The sequence below is a fragment of the Maniola jurtina genome, chromosome 13 (assembly GCF_905333055.1).
Source record: "Maniola jurtina chromosome 13, ilManJurt1.1, whole genome shotgun sequence".
NCBI lineage: Eukaryota > Metazoa > Arthropoda > Insecta > Lepidoptera > Nymphalidae > Maniola > Maniola jurtina.
In genome coordinates this window covers 12,573,646-12,595,189 of record NC_060041.1, presented here as the reverse complement: position 1 = coordinate 12,595,189, position 21,544 = coordinate 12,573,646, and the positions used below count along the sequence as shown (strand labels likewise).

At 38.1% G+C, this 21,544-nt stretch overlaps 2 protein-coding genes across 4 annotated transcripts in view; one reads left to right on the top strand and one right to left on the bottom strand.

Moving 5' to 3' along the window:
• Positions 1–133: 133 nt before the first annotated feature.
• Positions 134–17,312, bottom strand: LOC123870659 (proline-rich extensin-like protein EPR1). Of its 3 annotated transcripts, none has more exons than XM_045914007.1 (18): positions 17,161–17,312; positions 15,742–15,882; positions 15,030–15,101; positions 14,351–14,422; positions 9,952–10,041; positions 9,186–9,245; positions 8,823–8,936; positions 8,080–8,157; positions 7,148–7,213; positions 6,591–6,695; positions 4,377–4,457; positions 4,175–4,288; positions 4,029–4,100; positions 3,147–3,239; positions 2,770–2,859; positions 1,683–1,736; positions 1,371–1,466; positions 134–302 (listed from the first exon to the last, which is right to left on the bottom strand). In XM_045914007.1, exons 1-18 carry the CDS (start codon positions 17,213–17,215, stop codon positions 229–231), a joined length of 1,527 nt encoding a protein of 508 aa, XP_045769963.1. In that variant the 5' UTR covers positions 17,216–17,312; the 3' UTR covers positions 134–228. The 3 variants fall into 3 exon arrangements, with proteins under 3 accessions (XP_045769963.1, XP_045769964.1, XP_045769965.1); XM_045914008.1 differs by having other exon boundaries at positions 15,742–15,870; XM_045914009.1 differs by lacking the exons at positions 15,030–15,101; positions 15,742–15,882.
• A 2,928-nt stretch (positions 17,313–20,240) lies between these two features.
• Positions 20,241–21,544, top strand: part of LOC123871418 (putative fatty acyl-CoA reductase CG5065) — a 29,316-nt gene continuing 28,012 nt past the window's right edge. The window contains exon 1 of the mRNA XM_045915204.1: positions 20,241–20,516. The gene's annotated coding sequence lies outside the window, so the exon portion shown is untranslated. The remainder of the gene's footprint in view (positions 20,517–21,544) is intronic.

The window sequence follows — 21,544 nt, the reverse complement described above, 5'->3', positions numbered from 1 at the left end:
AAACCGATTTTAATGAAATTTGGTACAGACTTGGGATACATTCCGGGAAAGGACATAAGCTACTTTTTATCCCGGAAAATGAAAGGCGAAACATAGGTAACGAGCAGACACACAGACAAATCTTGTATTATTTATTTATTTGAGCAAATAAATAAATAAAATAAGATTATTTTGTCAATTATCGTTGTCTTTTATTAAGTAGGTATTTATTTATTTTTCAATGCCCACTTAAACGTTATACATATTGATTTGCTTGATTTCTTCTATCGTCCATTCCTCGTCGTCGGATGACTCGTCCACATCTATGAATGAACAATTATTAAATAAAGTATTTTTCCTTGCCGACTTATATAAATGATATAAAAGCATTTGATTATTCTTGTAAATATTGAAATATGAAATATTGTACATCGTTTTTCTTAAATAAAATAAATATTCTCTCCTTATACTCTCCTTTCCCCTCCAATTAAGCGTGAAGCTTGTGCCAGGAGTGGGTACGACAATAGTGCAACGGGTGGGGTTTAAAGCGCCGACCTTTCCGAATTCAGTCCGCTCTTCAATCGTTGAGCTATCGAGGCAAGAAGGCTAAAGCTAGGTTCATATTACTGTGTCGGGGTGTGTCGCGGCGTGACAGAATGCAATCAGTCTCAAAGATTTATTATGACTAGATTCACATCAATGTGTTTTTTTTAAGAAGAGTTGCCATGATAAGAAATTGTATATCGTCGTCAAAATCACTGTCAGTATCAGATGATTCCAAGAAAAACATTTTACACGTATACACCGCACAACTCTCAAATTATTAATGACTAGCCGATGCCCGCGACTTCGCCCGCGTGGATTTAGGTTTTTCAAAATCCCGTGGGAACTCTTTAATTTTCCGGGATAAAAAGTAGCCTATGTGCTAATCTAGGATATTATCTATCTCCATTCCAAATTTCAGCCAAATCCGTCCAGTGGTTTTTGCGTGAAGGAGTAACAAACATACACACACACACACACACACACACACACACACACACATACAAACTTTCGCCTTTATAATATTAGTGTGATGTAAAATTGTGCCATATTGCAACACACCACGACACACCAGTATGAACACTACGCGTCACGACACATAGCGCCCCAACACATCACGACACAACAATCTGAACCCAGCTTGAGTTTCGAACGAGATAACGGTTTCGTAGAGCGTTGTCTTTGTCGTTGAGACCGACCGAACGTCACATAGGTATGAGCAACAGAGACAAAGCTATACGAAGCGGCGTAAGGCGTTCTAAATGTGCGATACATGCCAGGCACTGTAGGTTAGGTATAACATTATTCTTTTACACAAAATTGCAAATATATTAAATTAAAAATATTACATTTTGCTATTGGAGTCACTTTGGGTGGGGGCATAACAGGCGGCTTCCTAGGAAAAGTTGGCGATCTGGTTATCTGGCTTGTACTTTGCGACGTTACTGCAAAATGTATAAAAACATATCAAATCAGACAAGATTAGGAAATTGATTCTAGTTCCATAAACTACCGCTATACAAAACATCACATAATTTTATTACTACAGACCCTATTCGTCTCCAGTGTACGTACAATGGCACTTAACGCGTACGCCACTTCTCTCGAAAATATCCACCAAACAAATCTTACAAAATCCATATGTACAAACTTCTACTTACGGTTCGCTCTTCGCTTTAACTTTTCCATTAACTCATTAGAAATTGAATCAGGTCCTGTCAACAACAATATAATAAATTAGTTACAAAAAAATCGTATTTTTCAATTAACAATTAATAAGTGTTAAATTAAAACGAGCACTTAAGTATAAGTTTAATTATTTTAATCTTTATTGGTGCTAACTTTGCATCTGCCAATTTAGAGTCTCTAAACTAAATTAAATTGTAAGAGATAAAATCGGCTAATTTAGTTTAGTGCACATTGTACAAGAGGATTCGCACAAATTTCTACACTTGAAAAACAAAATGCATTTTTTAGAAGTTAGAACGAAGAGGTCCATTGGACTACTGTATTGTATAATAGTAAGTCGCAAACACGAAAAACAAGAGTGAATAGGCACCTTCTAGGTAAACGCGTCCCATCTTAGACCACATCATCACTTTCCATCAGGTGTGATTGTGGTCAAGCGCTTGCCTATAGTGAATAAAAAAAAAAAAAAAGAGTCAAGTGTATAAAGTATCAGAGTTTTGCTGCACTAATGTGTAAGGAAGGATCATTATGCAATATATGTAGTGGCTTATTTGCATACCGTTAAGAGTTTAATTCAAGTTGCTTTGGATTCTTTCGAAACCCGAATTATTTATTCACTAGCGTCCCGCCCCGGCTTCGCACGGGTGGTTTTGTAGGCATTATTGAGTTCTACAACTTTTCTATAGAAGTCAACCATACATCTCTAACCATTTAGGCAGCGTTCGCGAGAATCGTTAACGTACGTCAGTTTTTTCGACGCCTTACTTTACAATTTTCACTACCACGAAAAATCCTATCTATTTTCCGGGATAAAATATAGACTATACGGATTCGGAAGAATCCCTCTAAGTAATGGTAAAAGAAATTTTGAAATCGGTCCAGTAGTTTTTGAGCCTATTCAATACAAACATACAAAAATACAAAAATACAAAGGTTTCCTCTTTATAATATTAGTATAGATATAGATGAGCGAGTTGCTAAAATAAAGTGGCGAAATGCTGATACCATTTCTTTGACCTTTTTCGAATTAAATGGCTTGCATATAAATTGATCACTTACCAGGGACTCTCTTTGCTATGTTCAGGTTAGAAGATGAGTGATGTACTGGTGTGAAAACTGGAGGTGGTGCTAGTGGAGGTTTTTGGTGGTCTGTAAATAGGATAATAATAGATAATATAAGGGGCATGCTACCAAAAGTAACGGTAACTGCATTGTGTTGTGTAGAAATAACCAGCTTCATTTTTTTTTTTTTTTTTTTTTTTTTTTTTTATTGAAAATATTACAATAAAACTTAAAGCTAGCCTTATCTAATTACTATACAAATCATGCCCGCGTGGAATGGTGCCAAGAATACCGGCTACATTTCCGCGTTGGACAGCCAGGCTGATCCGTTGCGCAAAAAATTAAAAAAATTACCAGCTTCATAGCATACTTACGTTTAAATTCCCTGAGGTCCGGTAATGATTCATAAATAGAGAAAGAGCTTCCGTTGGTCGTTATCATGTTCTCTTTTAATTTTGTTGGATAACCTAGAAAATGAGCAATAGGCTGTAGGTACCTACTTTAAAATTACGTGCATTTAGGCGTTCAGTGTATGCACTTTCTCTTCAATCCCTTGTGAGTGTGAATAGACCCTTAGTCAAGTCGAAGTTATAATGAAGGACCAGGAAGTCCACTGCATAATACTAATAAATTTCCATCATTATGTGTTTACTTGAAAAAGTTTTATGACCTTCAGCAATGAAGAATACGAAACAGACAGCGAGGAATCGTCTGCTTTCATGGATTCATGGATTTACGAATATACATGGAACTCATTTTTCATTTTAATTTTTTAATATATTTAGCTGGTAAGCCTGGTAACATGGTTATCTGAGAATCTGTGTAGCATGATACTTCTTTTTTACCCGACTTTTTTAAATTGCGATGAAAAAGATTCTCCTTTTGTACTTTCATCATTTATTGGCATTTCATTGGTCATGATTGCTATGTTTTAGTCATACATATGTTTACCTTAGGTGTTGTGCTTATATTATTATGTACACTAGCTGACGCCCGCGACTTCGTCCGCGTGGATTTAGGTTTTTCGAAATCCCATGGGAACTCTTTGGTTTTCCGGGATAAAAAGTAGCTTATGTGCTAATCCAGGATATTTTCTATCTCCATTCCGAATTTCAGCCAAATCCGTCCAGAAGTTTTTGCGTGAAGGAGTAACAAACACACACACACACACACACACACACACACACACACACACACACACACACACACACACACAAACTTTCGCCTTTATAATATTAGTGTGATATTATTCCTACCATTTCGGTTATACTCTTGCGGTAACGGCATACGAGGTTTAGGAGGCATCACAGGTGACGGAGTATCTCTGCCTGGAAAAAATAAGATATAAGTTCAGAATGTTTAATTCCCTAAAAAATTGTTAAAATTAACTGTTTCTAATTACTTAAGTTTGAACGATGACCAGGTAACATTCTCATTCTGTTCAGGTTAGGAGTCGTTATTGTTGACGATGGAGTAAAAACTATTGGCGGATGTACGGCTGAGGGTTTTGCCTGATCTGTAAATGAAAATAATCGAAATTAATTAATATTTTATCGTTCAATAGATAGATGCTTCCATTGCAGTTGCTACAGCTTTTCACTTACGTCTGAATTCCCTCAGGTCCGGTAACGATTCATAAATCTTATAAGATCTTTCGTCCCTTGTTGTATCTCGTGGCTTCAAAACTGGAAAATATTGATTGAACAGGTGTAACAAAAATCCCTAGACAATTAAATCTGTTTTTTCGTTTTTTTTTTTGTCAAGGTGTATTAATCTCGCAGAAAACTAGTCAGCTACATAAGGAATAAATTATAGTGCATAGTGTGTGCATAATAGATGCACTCTCTAACTCCTCTTATAGTTCAATCCGACACACTGAAAAGAAATCAGGAACAGGTCCAACGGCTTTAACAGGGCTCTCTCCGTCACTCGCTTCTGCTCGCTTCATACAATCGTAGTTCCAATTTCATTTGAATATTAAGCAACCAAAGTCCATGAAATTTTGCAGACATATTCTAGAAATTAATATCTGTGTCTGTGGTGTTTTAGATTTTTCTAAAAATATGAAGTTTTAAAATTACAGGGGCTCAAAGATTTGTATGAAATTTTTTAAGACCGCGTAACTTTGAAACCAAATATTTTAACAGAAATCTGGAAAACCACAGACATAGATATTAGTTTCTAGAATATATCTGCAAAATTTCATGGACATTGGTTGCTTAGTATTCAAATGAAATTGGAACTACGATTGTATGAAACGAGTGACGGAGAGAGCCCTCTTAAGTGTCCTCCGAGGCATGAGAGTGTGAAATCGTGAACTAACTATATTTAACTATTTATTTTATTTTAACTCTATTGAATTCCTGCGCGTCACTCCTCTTGGTCCCGGCAGAATACCAGCGCTCAGGTTTTATTTTAAAACCTGCAGCATTAATGCTGAGCCGGGGCCTTTTCATCTTGTGCCATGTGGGTGCAGGAAGTTTTTCGATTATTATTAAGTAATTATTAAAAACTACTAACCTACTAACAAGATGAATAAATGAATTTTCTTTCTTTCTTTCTTTCTAACTACTGAGCATTCTAGGCAAAAAACTTAATATCTTTTAGACCCGCGTCAAGTAGGTATTATTCGTAAATAACAAACGCGTTATCTATTCAGGCACTCGGTAAATACCCGATGCTTCGGGACGGCACGCCAGGTATTCAACTTTCAGATCTGTAAATACTAGACTTGCAACGAATAGTATATTCGGCAGTATACCGAATACCGAATATTCGGCGAGGCCTCTGGCCGAATAGCCGAATATTAGGCAAAAGTATTCGGCTGAATTTTTTTATTAAATTGGATTAAATTATGTACCTGTTTTATGTACCAAATAAAAGAAATGAGAACCTTACCCTTCTAAATTTTGATTACCACAATAATTCAAATACATAGAATCCTCCATTTTTCCAATATCAGAAGATGATTATGTACCTGTGTTATGCACCAATGACTACTTAAACGATTATAACAGAAATGAAAATATGAATATATACGTAATAAATCGATTTTAATTTTTCATTTTACCAATTATTTCTCTATGACAAAATATATTATTTAAGTATTCGGTATTCGGCCGAATAATATGTAGATATTCGGTATTCGGATTTCGGCCGAATATAATAAAAGCAGCCGAATAGGCCGAATACCGAATAGTAACCGAATATTCGTTGCAAGTCTAGTAAATACCAATCTGAATGAATGGTATCAATGAAGAAGCTTCGAACTTAAAACTATAAGCAGGTAATTGAAGCTACTTTGGAAAATGTTGTAACAATTATTTTGGAAAATCTGCCGTTAAGGGTGGTAAAATAGAACATTTAAATTTGTGAGGGATAATTTTAACTTGAAATTTAGAAGAGGTTCTTATTAGATAGTAGGTTTTAGTGAAGATTTTTTTTTACGAAAATCCGCCCCTATCCAAATTCAATCACAAGGGGGTAAAATTTATGTAGTCCACGTGGACGAAGTTAGCTTACTATGCACCCGGATGCCTCAATATTCTAATTGGTTTATTCCATTGCGGAACATAAACTCATGGGTTTGTATGAGAGCCTCAATAGCTCAACCGGTAAAGGAGTGGACTGAAAACCGAAAGGTCGACGGTTCAAACCCCGCCCGTTGCACTATTGTCGTACCTACTCCAAGCACAAGCCTGACGCTTAGTTGGAGAGGAAAGGGGAATATTAGTCATTTAACATGGCTAATATTCTTTTTTTTTTTAAAAAAAAAACAAAAAATACGACACAAACCAAAACTTCACTGTATTACTCACCCGGTGTACGTACTGGAGTAGGAAGCCGTCTTGGTTGCGGGCTTCGCGATGGCATCGGTGCATGCGCATTGAAGTTTATAGGTGGCTTACTTGGTACAGTTGATACTAAAATGAAGTTTAATTAGTTGTAAATTAAAAAATATCTTTATCTCATATTCCCTCTGCATGCTCTATCACCGGTTTGGAAAGCATAATTCTACTGAGAAGAGCTGGCTAGAAACATACCAGTTACTCTTTCCAAAAGACAATTTTTTTTAAATTATGTAGCTAAGTATATATAACACATTATTATTAGATTATCTTAATGGCAGCTGAATACAGTCCCGATTGTTTCGCTGCAACTTTGTCATCATCACGTGTATAATAACCTGAACTTTTATGAAAATGTATGTAATGTACAACATTTGGACTTTATGCTATGGCAAATAAAAAAGAAAGATCAGAAATTATGTACAACTGATTTATCCATTCTTTTATTTAAAAGGCAACTAAGTATTCCAACTATGTGTTATTCTTAAATTTCTTTGATTTTATTATAAAAATATTAAACTATGAACCTTGTCTTCCTCGCTGTTGTAGCAATTCCTGAGTTGAATGCGGTGTCAAAGTTGACGACTTTGGTTCTAAAAAATAAAAATAGTTTATTGCTTTATCATCATCATCTGTGGATGTGTTCAATGTAATTGAATTGCGACTTTGGTCCTGCTGTAGGTCTCCTCATTTCGGATTTTATCACCCAGGGAAACTAAAAAACATAGCCCTGTCGTATATAGTTCACTAGAGGATGCTCGCGACTTCGTCCGCGTGGATTTAGGTTTTTAAAGATCCCGTGGGAACTGTTTTATTTTCCGGGATAAAAAATTGCCTATGTCAATTACAGGGACGCAAGCTACCTCGGTACCAAATTACATACAAATCGGTTAAGCGGATGGGTTTTTGGGTATCCCGTGGGAACCGTTTGATTTTCCGGAATAAAAAGTAGCCTATGTCCATCTCCGGGGTATAAGCTAACCCTGTACCCGTCAGAATTGGTTAGACGGTTGGGCCGTGAAAAGGTAGCAGACAGACAGACAGACAGACACACTTTCGCATTTATAATATTAGTATGGATTTGCTAGGCAGAGATTTGGGCATTGCAGTATTAGACTTGATTGCCTGCCTTGTATCCTGGTATCTTAGCCCGTGCAGCCTGGTATCCTAGTCCGTGTAATTTGATCAAGTCTAGCTAGTTGGAAATGGTTATACCACCATTTGTCTGCCACAGATCCCCGTTAGTCAATCAGCACGGGGCACCTCGGACTGATGAGGTTAGCTGTTGGAGTTTAAGATGGAAGTGCACTCCCTTACCGCCTTTATTTCTTAGGTATTTGGAATTTTTCAAGAATATCTAGGTTACATCACAATAGGAATTACAGGGTTTTTTCTAATTTTTGGTATTATTGCTATTGCTTTAATACATTCAGAATGCGTTTTGTGCACCTTCACTTACCTTGTATGTTATTAGGAAGTGGTAAAGGGGGTCGGTTTCTCTTTGGTAGCGTGGAAGTAGGAGGAGGCTCCGGTTTTTCTAAAAAAACATTATAAATAAACAGTATGTAGCTAAATATACATTTTTTTAACTTATTTATTCGGATCGATGTGCCTTTGTTTCTAAATCGGAAGCTTACTTGCTCCACATTTTCAGCTAGCTCTTCTGACAAAACAAACGTTGACTTTAAAAAAAAGTATAATTTTCTACTTATTTCTTAGGTGAAAACTTATAGACCTATATGAATTTTACAGCTGTTAAAATTTTACTATTTTTTATTATTATTTTTGGTCATACTAAAATAGGAGAAGAAAATTATAAATCAGTAGATACTCGTATTTAAGAAAAAGTATATTTTTTTATAGAAGATGTCGATCATGTTTAAATTGAAACAAATGATTTTTGTCGGTACCCAGGAATTTATGCGCTTTTTAAATAAACCACGGGGTTTTAGTAATAATTTTGTTTTTGTCTTTTCGCATATAAGTGTACCATTACTAGCCAATCGGGGAATTTTCCGCTGACGTTAGTGACATTACTGCCATTTTGTCGGACGAGTCTATAAGGTTGTCCTCCAGACATGTCTCTTTTTTAGGTAAAGAGTCAGATAATTTCGTTCGACCGTATTATTATTAAATCGAAAGCTCGTGCCAATACTGTCCGTTCTTTAAAACCCTTTAATAAAATTTCGAAATATGCCTTACTTCCTTTATCTATATGTTTGACGCATTCATACTCGTACAGTGAAGAGGAATGATTTTTTTCTGATGGCCTTAGTGTGTTTACACATGACTTGCTCGGCGCTCGTTGGTAGCGATCTAAAAAACATTATATAGTTACTTTTGTGACCTAAAATTTGGTGACCTCATACGTACAAATGTACCTACCTATAATTTACCATTTCATTTCAGGACAAGTGCAACTTGTTAAGAATGCGACTACTAAGATCAATTATTATCGGCTTATGCATATCACTTTTTGTATTTCGTGCGGAAATTGCCCCAGTTTGACCAAAACTTTCTTCTTAAGTAAGTTCGAACTTAAAAAGTTAAAATATGCATAAATACCTTCACAATTTTCATCTGGCGTGATTAACGGGATATTCCGAGGCAGTTGCGAAGATTTCACTAGAAAATAAAATAAAACATTTCCAAAATGGATTAAATTACTTCGTTGTCTAGAAAAACGAGCACAAAGTTGGGCCTTTTTTCAAAGAAAAATAAAAATCTTAGAGCCCCTGTAATTTTAAAACTACATATTTTTAGAAAAATCTAAAACAATACAGGCACAGATTTTCTAAAAAATGTCTGCAAAATTTCGTGGACTTTGATCGCTTAATATTCAAATGAGAATAGAGCTACGATTGTATGGAGTAAGTGACGGAGAGGCCTCTGTATAATTAATTAGGTAAAGTTCAGAAATCTATTTTACGAAAAATTTCACACACTAATTAAATACCTGACGTGTCATCACGAGTCATGACTCACGACGTCGGGTATTTAGCGAGCGCTTCCGAAATATCCCGAATAGATAACACGTCAGGTACTTACGAAACTAAATAGATACTTACTTAGTTACCTACTTTGAGCGGATACCACGTCGGGTATTTACAAAATATTTGGCACGGTTAGTTTAGCGCTATAAGTTAAGAACTCGTCCTAAACTGTGAAATGGAGTTTATCCCCTTGAAGTGCAAAAGAGACGACGCTTGGCTAGACCAAAATCTTGCTTGTAATGTGAACATACTCATAATATTATTTAGGTGCTGTTTTTAATAGCCTTAGAGTACGGTCTACCTAAGTAGTCCTAATTCGTACGACCATAAATACTTACGTTTTCGAATGTACAGACAGAAACAAATAGATTGGCTGACGACGAGTAAAACCGCTAGGCCTATGCCGATTCCGATGTAAATCCAGTCATCTGTAGATAAAGAATAGGGGCTTGGCTTAAAACCTTTAAAAATACGGCGAAACGTGCGTCGAGAGTAGTGGAAAAGTCTTGTGTGGTGGTGCATGTGAGTGGTGGTGGCAGTGCTTGCTTGGGGACTTGGCTTTATTGCTTGGTTGGGGAGGTAAGCGGTGCTTAGCTTGTAACTGCATGTTTGACCATACAGATTTTTTCTGCTGGCGGATTATAGCAAAATAATTTTTAACTGTTTCTTGCTAAACATGAACTTCCGCGAAGTAACGCCTGATTCTATCCAATACTTTAAAAATATATTAAAGTTCAAGGGTAACTGGCAGGGGGTTCTTCTTCTTCTTCTTCTCTCTGGGCTGGTTTCCGCACTTAAACGTTTCCGTCTGTTGTGCGTGCGTTGCCCCTCCCCGCCGAAGTCTTCACTCCAGCCATCCAAGCTCGCTCCAGAAGCCAAGTAGACCGCCCAGGTTGCCGAGGGCTTCATGAAGTGAGGTTGGGGATCCCAGATGGCGTTCTCGATGTTCTGCCACGCTTGCACACTCCAGGAGCACGTGCGTCGGTGTTTCATCGACCTCCATGCAGGCCCTGCACAGAGGACTGTCGGTAACACCTATAACGAAAAGGTGTTTGTTTAGTGGGCTATGCCCTGTTATGAGTCCCACCACCTTCCTAAGTTTACCTTTGTCCAGGCGGAGTAGTTTGTTAGTTTGTCGTATATCTATGTTAGGGAAAGCCTCTTTGGCTTGCCTGCAGTCAGTTGCGTTTGCCCATAGATGAGAATGCTCTTTAAGTGTTAGTTCGTGTAACCAAGTTTTATACTCACTGAAGGGTATGGGTACCATAGGCTCTGGCCCTGTCACCTTCAGCGTCGTAGCCTTGCGTGCTAATGCGTCCGCTGCCTCGTTTCCCTGGTCCCCATCATGTCCTTTGACCCACTGTAGGGTGATGTCATTCGACATGGCGAGTGTTTCCAGAGCCTTGTGGCAGTCTTGTATGAGTTCAGAGGTTGTCGAAAATCTAGCCAAGGCTTTAAGAACAGCTTGGCTATCCGAGTTAATGTTTATCTTAAAATTTGTTACCTGTCGGTTTGCCATTGCTATGGCTGCAGTTGTAATGCCTACACACTCTGCTTGGAAGACAGAGTTGTCCTTACCGAGTGCGTGACTTATTCTCATGTTTAGTTCTTGGCAGTAGGCCCCTGCTCCTGTGCCAGTTTTTGTTTTGGATCCGTCGGTGTACACTTCTATTGCATCTTGTGTTGGCTTCGGATCTATGTTTATCTCTGGATTTATTCTATATGGTTTGTCCAGTATGTATTTTTTCCTGGTTCTGTCGCATTTCCACTCCAGGCGTGGTTCTTTTGTTATGCTTTGCACTAGAATTTTAGTGTGCCTTGTGTTCTGTTCTTTCCATAGACCTGAGGTTTTCAGTCTCAAGGCTGCGAGCGTTGCTTCTTCTCTGACTTGTAAATACAGGGGCGGGATCCCCAGTATAATTTCAAGTGCTGTTGTAGGTGTGGTACTCATGCAGCCTGTAATGGCGAGGCATGCTTGTCGTTGGAATTTCTGTAATTCATGCTGGGCGGTCGTAAGAAGAGTTCTCGGCCACCATATCAAGGCAGCATATGTTAATGAGCTTCTTACTACCGTTAGGTATAACCATTTCATTATCTTTGGTTTGAGCCCCCATTTTTTCCCCAGCATGCGTTTGCATTGGTTTAGTATCGTAAGCGATTTATTAATTTTATCTTCTGTATGCCTTTTCCAGCTGAGCTTGCTGTCAAGAGTCACACCAAGGTACTTTACCTCAGTGGATAGTCTAAGGCTTGTGTTGAACAAAGTTGGTGGTTTGGTTAGCTCTATTTTCCTTTTGTTTGTGAACAGAATCATCTCTGTTTTCTTTGGATTTACAGTAAGTTCATTTTCATTGCACCATCTTTCGATTAAGCGCAATGCCCGTTGCATGACTTCATATAGTGTATTCTCTAGTTTGCCACTGATTAAGATGGTGAGATCATCAGCTTAACCAATGGTGTAAAAACCACTTGTATTTAGTTTGTTTATCAAGTCGTCAACTACAAGGTTCCACAAGATTGGTGATAGGACACCTCCTTGAGGGCAGCCTCTCGCTACTATGCCTTTTGTGACTCCATTGATGTCTAGTTGTATGATTCTTAGTTCTAATAATGCTCTTATCCAGCTGCGTATAGTTCCTGGCGCCTTGTATCGTCCCAAGGCTCTGTCAATGCTATCAAAGGTTGTCTTGTCGAAAGCTCCTTCGATATCAATGAAGACACCCAGTGTTGATAGTTTGTTTTCTAGGTTGTGCTCAATTTTGCCAACAACGGAATGCAGAGCGGTTTCCGTTGATTTGCCAGTGCTGTAAGCATGTTGATGTGAGTGTAGGGGTATATGTCTTAAGGTTCCATCCCTGAGAGACCGATCAACCAGTCTTTCGAGAGTTTTCAATAGAAATGATGTAAGGCTGATAGGCCTGAAGGACTTTGGCAAAGTATAGTCACTCTTTCCAGGTTTTGGTAGAAAGACCACCTTTACTTCTCTCCAGGCTGTTGGGATATATTTATATGCTAAACAGGCCTTGTATATTATTTCCAGCCATGGTGTAAGTTGAGGTTTTCCCCATTGTAGAAGTGCAGGGAAAATGTTGTCGGTCCCCCCTGATTTAAAAGGGTGAAAGGTGTCAATAGCCCAGCTGATTCTATCTTGCGTGACTGTGTTGTTGGCAAGATCCCAATCCTCGTCTGTGGGATGGTTTCCTAGGTTGTGTACCCAGTCTGTTGAATCTACAATTCTACAGCCAGGGAAATGCGTTTCAATAAGCGTTTCGCTTATCTCTTTGTCATCCTTGGTGTACGTTCCGTCAGCTTTCTTCAGCGAACCGAGTGTGCGAGTGTTGTCGTCTGCTAGAATCTTACGTATGCGAGCTGCAGTGTCGTTCGACTCTATGCTTGTACAAAACTTTTGCCACGAGGTTTGTTCCTTTTCTCGGACGCGTTTGTTGTACTTGTATTGGGCTTCCTTGTAGTTGTCCCAATCTTGTTCTTGTCTGGTGTTTTTTGCTCTGTTGAAAAGATGTCTGAGGTTTCTCCTCATTCTTTCCAGATCAGGGCCCCACCAGCTGTTTTTTGACGGTCGGTTTGTGTTGATTTTCTTCAGGGGGCAAGCTTGTTCATAACTTGTCTTAATGTACTCCGTTAGTTTGTTAACGTTTTCTTCGATGTTGTTGATGTCATCGATGTCTTTAGGTTTTTTTGTACCTATCCGTTGCGTTAGCAAGGTTTTGTACATTATCCTGTTGGTTTTCCTTGGGTTTCTCCTTGGTGCGTGTTGGGTTATCATCAGATCTAGCTCATAGCATATCCGCCTGTGGTCGGAGAGCGAAGGCTCGTCGCTGACATGCCAGTTCTTTACTTGGTCTGCAGCTCTGGTTGACGCTAAGGTTAGATCGATTATGGTTTGGTACCTACTCGACACGAAGGTCGGTTCAGTGCCTTTGTTAGTGATTGTTAGGTTGGTTGTTAGTAGAAAATCTATGAGATTCTCACCTCTTTTGTTGTTGGCTGTGCATCCCCACAGGTTGTGATGTGCGTTGCTATCGACAGAGATAATTAGATCTATGTCGTTGTCCTCACAGTGTGTTGTGAGGTCTACTAGTTCTCTTGTAGGCAGGGGGTTGCCACGACACTAATGTCTGGCAATGGATGACGTATTTGTATTCCGAAGAAAATATAAAAAAATTACACTTTATACTTTGACGTAAGATTTTTTACTCCTTTGTTACCTGTTATCTCCAAAGCCACCATGATCCAAACTTCATAGTCGCGGATCGTTCCGTGCCCATGTTGGGGACAGTACGCAGAGAAACTTTCAGCTTTTATAAAACAAGTGTAAATTAATTTATAACACTCCCGACAAGTGAAGGTTACAGTAACTAGAAAAGAGCTAATTAATAACTTTCAAACGGCTGAACCGATTTTCTTGGATTATAGCTAAGAACACTCTCGATCAAGCCACCTTTCAAACAAAAAAAACTAAATTAAAATCGGTTCATTAGTTTAGGCGCTACGGTGCCACAGACAGATACACAGACACACAGATACACACGTCAAACTTATAACACCCCTCTTTTTGGGTCGGGGGTTAATAACGAAGGTCTGGCCCTGACAGGCTCTCTCTCTCTCTATGTATAAAATATAAATACTTTGACTAAAGCGGGATTGATTAAATGTTTTTTTTTGGTTGTAACTTGATGTTACTGAAGTCGGTTTTTTTAGATTGTACATTGTACTTACTTGTTACTGGCGGTACTGGTGTGGATTGAGGTGGTGTTTCTGATGTTTCTGTGGACCACCCATTTTCATTTTCTGTAAAAGAAAATAAGTCATTTAAAACGATCAAAAATAACCGGTCAACTGTGAGTCGGACTCGCACACAAAGTGTTCCGTTCCATCGTAGATGATTATTTAATTTTTTAGGGTTGCGTACCTCAAAAGGAAAAACGGAACCCTTATAGGATCACTTTGTTGTCTGTCTGTCTCTCTGTCTGTCTGTCTGTCCGTCTGTCCGTCTGTCGTGTCTGTTAAGAAAACCTATAGGGTAGGTACCTACTTCCCGTTGGCCTAGAATCATGAAATTTGGCAAGTAAGACTTAGGTCTTATAGCACAAATAAAGGGAAAAATTCGAATACCGTGAATTTGTGGTTCTTCTTCTTTGTCGTTACACTCTTGGCAGAGCGGTCGTGGTCATCATGAAGTGACGCTTTGACGAATTTGTGGTTACGTCACAGAAAAAAAAATTAAAATGTGTTTCAATTAATTTTCAAAGTAAGATAACTATACTAAGTGGGGTATCATATTAAAGGGTTTTACTTGTCTAAAAATGTCAGCAAAAATGCCCGAGTACGGAACCCTCGGTGCGCAAGTCTGACTCGCACTTAGCCGGTTTTTTATTTTTATTTAGATTGTACTTACTTGTAATTGGCGGTACTAGTGTGGATTGAGTTGGTGTTTCTGATGTTACTGTGAACCGCCCATTTTCATGTCCTGTACAAGAAAATAGAATAACCGGTCAAGTGCGAGTCGGACTCGCACTCGAAGGGTTCCGTACCATCATACAAGATGATAAAGAACAATACGTATAGGTATACTTATTTATTTACCAATTTACATGATCGCTATTTTGAAATTTGTATTATTTGTTGTTACAGCGGAAATATAATAATAATTAGTAGGTATATATAATAACTATATATATATATACTATATAAATAAATATAATAACCTTGCGACAACTCTCATGAGATACAGCCTGCTGACAGTATTCTTTTTTGGGGTTCTACATACTAGAAATTTGTAACAATGGTAGGTATTTACTACTTGGCTGTTCTATTGTTTTATTGTTGGTAATTTATTGGTCTAGAGGTCCTACAAACAACGTACCTACTTATAACCAAGAGTTCACAGCAGTTAGGGAACTTGTAACAAAATGTCGCGGCTCCGACGTCACTGGCAGGCGTCAAGCGTCTCGGTATGATTCTGAATCGAATATGTCAAATATTAGGCTATCATAGGTAACCTAGCGTCAAATGTAGGAACATTTGACGCTAGGTTTGACGCCTGCCAGTGACGGTCATTACAAGTTCCGTAACTGTGACCAAGGTGAAAAAAATATAGAGATACATACCGGCGGAGTATCTGATGGCATTCAGGAAATCGGAATCGTGAAAGCGATCGTCGTCGCCAGCCCAATGTGGCCTACGAGTCTCGTTGAAACCGCGCCGGCTGCGACGTGGCGCATTTCTGTCCACTGATACTGAACCAATACCTAATGCAATAAAAATAAAAACCGGCCGAGTGCGAGTCAGGCTCGCGCACCGAGGGTTCCGTACTCGGGTTTTTGTTCCGACATTTTGCATGATAAATGAAAAAGCATTATGCATAAAATAAATAAAAATCTGTTTCAGAATGTCTTTGAAAATTGAAATTACTAATTACTTATTCATGAGCACATTTTAATTTTTTTTTGGTTAAGTTAAGTAAACACAAATTCATGGTTTTCGGATCTTTTCCTTTACTTGTGCTATAAGACCCTACCTCTGCCAAATTCACGATTCTAGGTCAACGGGAAGTGACCTATAGGTTTTCTTGTCAGACAGACGGACAGACAGTCAGACAACGAAATGATCCTGTAATTTGGTTTTAGGTTCCTTATTTCCTTTTGAGGTACGGACCCTAAAACCCGGCCAAGTGCGAGTCTACAGGCTGTTATAGCGGCAATAGAAATACGCATTCTCTGAAATTTTGTACTCTCTACCTATTATGGTTCAGGCTGCGCTGACAGACAGACGTACAGACAGACGGACGAACACCGGAGGCATACTAATAGGATCCCGTTGGCATCCTTCGGGTACGAAACCCTAAAAATGACGATTGCGCTTTATAATGAAGGAAAACATCGTGAACAAACCTGCAGCATGTCTTAGGGTTACCTCTTTTTATTCTCAAGGTGGGTGAAGTCTGTCAATATACACTTGGCCAGTTTTGTAGATGTTGTGCTTAGTAGTGAGCCGGCGACGGATGGATCATAATGATGTGATGAAAGCATCCTTCCAAGGAACGGAACCCTCGGTGGACCAATCTAACTCGCACTTAGTCACTTAATAAACCGGGCGGGTCAGCTAGTTTAACATATTAAACAACTAGTTTATGCCCACGACTTCGTCCATGAACTACACTTTCAAACCAATATTTAACCCGCTTAGGGGTTGAATTTTCAAAAATTCTTTCTTAGTGAATGTCTAAGCTTTTCCTTTTATATTACTAGAGGATGCCCGCGACTTCGTCTGCGTGGATTTAGGTTTTTAAAGATCCCGTGGGAACCATTTGATTTTCCGGGACAAAAAGTAGCCTATGTCCGTCCCCGGGATATAAGCTAACCCTATACCAAATTTCGTCAGAATCGGGTAAACTGTTGGGCCGTGAAAAGGTAGCAGACAAACAGACAGACAGACACACTTTTGCATTTATAATATTAATGGATTTAATATAGATTGTGGGAATTACCAGGAACTGAAATAATAAATTCTTAGATATAACAACTTACTTTCAGCTAACACACTGCTCATCGCTAGAAATATTACGAAGACACAAAAACTCATATTTAAACTTTTAATTTAACACTTAATTGTACTTAACACTTAAATACACGCAAATAACATCTCGATATTAATTTCCCATGTCAATAGAAATAATGCAACAATTATGAGCACTTATTGCAAGAGGGTGACAACAAAGTACCTACCTACCTACGAGAGGAGACGTACTAAAGGGTTCCGTACCCTAAGATTTTTTTTTTTATAAAAAATAATATTAGTCATTTTTAATCATGACTAACATTCCTCTTTCCCATCCAACTAAGCGTAAAGATTGTGCTAGGAGTGGGTACGACAATAGTGCAACGGGTGGGGTTTGAACCGCCGGCCTTTCGAATTTCAGTCCGCTCCTATAACCGTTGAGCTATTGAGGCTATAATAACATTAATAAGATAATTAAGATTGCCATTGGAACCCTATTACTAAGTTTATTCGTTTTCACCAGAGCTATAAGATAGCTTTTTTCGCATAGCTTAGCTTACTCTTTTCCATCAGAGATAAAATTCCTTCCTTTTTAATCCCCGACCCAAAAAGAGGGGTATTATAAGTTTGACGTGTGTATCTGTGTATCTGTCTGTGGCATCGTAGCTCCTAAACTAATAAACCGATTTTAATTTAGTTTTTTTTTTTGTTTGAAAGGCGGCTTGATGGACAGTGTTCTTAGCTATAATCCAAGAAAATCGGTTCAGCCGTTTGAAAGTTATCAGCTCTTTTTTTAGCTGTAACCTTCACTTGTCGGGGGTGTAATAAATTTTTAATTTACACTTGTTATAGTTTAAGTTACTTTACATAATTACCACCAGAACTAAAATGACTTTATTTTCATAGCTTTGCTTGCAAATTCTTTTCCACCAAAACTTACTTTTGTTTCCATTGCTTAGCTTATTCTTCCACAAAAGCTAGATCGCTTTATTATCGTACTCTTTTCCACCAGAGCTAAGATGACTTCATTTTCATAGCTAGTTTATCAACTTTTTTACCCGTATGTACCTAGTCGAAATTCTATGGAAAAGTACGAAGCGATTTGCCTCCTCGTTTCTAATTCGAACGGCTAGGACATAGAACGCCCTTGGCCGCCATCAGTTTTCTCTCCCACTTTTCATATGGGTACCTTTAAGTCGAGAGTGAATAGACATCTTCTAGGTAAGGTCCAGCATTTTAGGCTGCATCATCACTTGCCAGCAGGTCTGATTGCAGTCAAGCGCTAGTCTATAAATTAAAAAAAAACCTGCATTAATATCGCTTAATTTTCACAGTATTCTTAATCATCGCAGTCAGTATTCTTGGCCCCACTCCACGCGGGCATGATTAGTATAGTAATTAGATAAGGCTAGCTTTAAGTTTAATTGTAATATTTTCATTTGTGAATATAGACATATTAAAGAAAAAAAAATCACAGCTTATTTTACTCCTTTACACTATCTTTGTGGGACCAGCACCATCTGTTTTGAAAGCAACAACGGAGTGTCCTAATTCTGCTCTCAATTTCATGGTAACATTAAAAGCGATTACGAATACAGTATGACGAACTGAATACAGGATAACTGTTTATTTTCCTGATTTAATTACCACTAAAATATATATAGTTATTGTTACGGGCTCTACATATTTTTGAAAGAGCTAATAAGCGCTGGATAAACAACGTTCATCCAAGTCTGTAATTGGGCATACGAGATCATGTTTTAGGGATTCGGTCCCTTCTGTCGTTACCATGAACAGATGTTAGTGATACAAACCTGACGAAAATATTGTTATAGTTACCTACTAAAGATTTTTCATTGGTAACTTGTAAGTTGCCCGTGATAGGATTCGAGACATGGCCGCTAACTCATCTTCCTCATCTTATAAGAAAGTCATTCAGCGGGCGATGGAGTTGTTTGGAGTTTCTCTACGTGATCAATTAATCAGAAATTATCATAGAGTATAGAGAATAATCAGAGAGTAATCGATATATTTACCTCAGCGGGTTGTGAAACTAAAGTGGCTATGTATAGGCTCAAGGTGCTGAAATGCCGACCTCTTACCGGACACGGGCTCTTTCCACTTGTAAAAATTTATTTGAATACAAGTGTAAATGAAAAATTTATAACACCCCCGACAAGTGAAGGTTACAGTAATTAGAAAGAGCTGATAACTTTTAAACGGCTGAACCGATTTTCTTGGATTATAGCTAAGAACACTCTCGATCAAGCCACCTTTCAAACAAAAAACAACCAAATTAAAATCGGTTCATTAGTTTAGGAGCTACGATGCCACAGACAGATACACATATACACACGTCAAACTTATAACACCCCTCTTTTTGGGTCGGGGGTTAAAAATAACTTACTATTTCTATTAAAAGCGAACCTGTCGTCTCTAACCTTGCGATCCTCTGTCTAATATTTACACAAGAAACAAATATCTTAATTTGCTTTGAAACAAAATACCATACAACAATCTAGGTATGGTATAATATTATAATGCCACACTACACTATTCAATGTAGGTATTTAGGTCAGAGACAAAAGTAATTGAGCTGATATTGCTATTTGTTTAATGTAGGCTACTAGACTTTTTTAATTTGACTGAACCGATTTTGATGAGTAATTAAATATCACTTGCTTTAATGGTGAAGGAAAACATCGTGAGGAAACCTGCATGCCTGAGAGTTCTCCGTAATGTTCTCAAAGGTGTGTGAAGTCTGCTAATCCACACTTGGCCAGCGTGGTAGACTATGGCCGAACCATCTTCATTCTGAGAGAAGACTGTACTCAGTAGTGGGTCGGCTATGAGTTGATCATGATTGATTTATAAAGCTGCATATACACGTGTTAACATTGGCTGCAACCCAAACTAAAATAGAAAATTTTCAGGTATGGTTTTTCTTAAGCTTTTGGTAGCGGAAAAATTTTGGCAGCATCTTAGGTATTTATTGCTTTAAATAGTGGGTTTTAGTCTATGGATTTAATAGATCTCTGGTCTATGCCCTATATTTGGTGTAGGCAATGCTTAGCAATGTTAGCAGTACGAGAATTAGTCTATACTCGGAAGCCCTAAACGCATGCGCGCTCCCGCCCGTGCCAGACAAGATGGCCACTCGGTAACGCGTCTTTCAATTGATTTTTATTCCGTTCTTCCCATACCGTTTGCATCCGAAAAACACAAAACGTCTCCGCGAAATACCAAGTCTGTATTAACCACGACGCCCGCAGCGGTTAAAAATAAAACCGTATTATTTTATAATTTTATAACCTGAACCGAACCCGAACTGTTTCTGTGTTAAGCGTTATGTGTTAATTACCAGTGTATTTTAAATTTGGAACGGGTGAGTGCTAGATTTAATTTTTTTTAAAATTCCTGTAAAGCCTTTGAAACGACAAAATGAGTGTCGTTCAGCCAGTATAATACCTATTCAAGTTTTCCGATTCGCTCTTGACATCATTTTAGTATAACTTAAAAGAAAAACGATAGATCTAAGTATGTAATAGATGTTCTAATTTTAAAAAATTGCAATTTTCATTGGTGAAGTGACATAACGTGTTACTGCAATTTAGTTGGAGCTGTGTCATCGGTTTTTTAAACGTTTTCCCTGAAATTCGGGGGTCCTATAGCCGTCTCTCTTACTCTTACGGATTTCATCCCGTTCTGAGGTCTTTTTCAATGAGGAGATAAGCATGCGCGGTGCTTTATAGGCCTCGATGAGATAATTTTTCTTGGTTAAAAAAATTACTAAGAAAGGGACCTACTTTTCAGATGGGACACTGGGTTATACAACATCTCTTTTCTGTAGTTAACGATTTAACCTGATTTAAATTGGTTTAACGTAGCCTTAAAAATAAAATGCGAAATTAAGTAGGTTACCTATTTAAAAAGCTTTTCGTAACATTGCAAATTGCATGTTGTTGGTCGATGAATTCGGGCCTAAAATGAAAAACATTTCAATCTAATAAATTTTACTAAACCACAATGTTAGTTAGTTGTAAAGAAGTTACTTAGTAGGCACCTTATACCTACATGTTAAGGTTTCGCGAAATGTTTTTTTTGCTTAGCTGTCCTGGATTCCCGGGCATACGTCAATAGTGGGGTCTTAAGCAACGATTTTGTTAGGGACATTCTTAGTAGAATTTGATTACTTTGATAGGCTAAAATAAATATGGTTTTAATAATATATTAGATCTAGCCCGAAAAATTTAGGTACTAGACTAATCTCGGCTCAGCGGGTGATAGATACTTGGAGTTTCTGTAAGCGAAATGAGGAGATCCGTAGTAGAACCAGAGTGACCGACATAGCTCAGCGGCAAGGAACCAAAAGCTAATCACACTTAGTATTATAAAGTTTGTATGTGTGTGTGT

Coding starts and splice junctions, on each gene's coding strand:
- LOC123870659 (XM_045914007.1), bottom strand. CDS start 17,215: ATGAGTTTTTGTGTCTTCGTAATATTTCTAGCGATGAGCAGTGTGTTA. Junction 9,246..9,951: donor CTGTCTGTACATTCGAAAAC/GTAAGTATTTAT, acceptor TTTATTTTCTAG/TGAAATCTTCGCAACTGCCT. Junction 4,458..6,590: donor TACTCCAGTACGTACACCGG/GTGAGTAATACA, acceptor AATATTTTCCAG/TTTTGAAGCCACGAGATACA.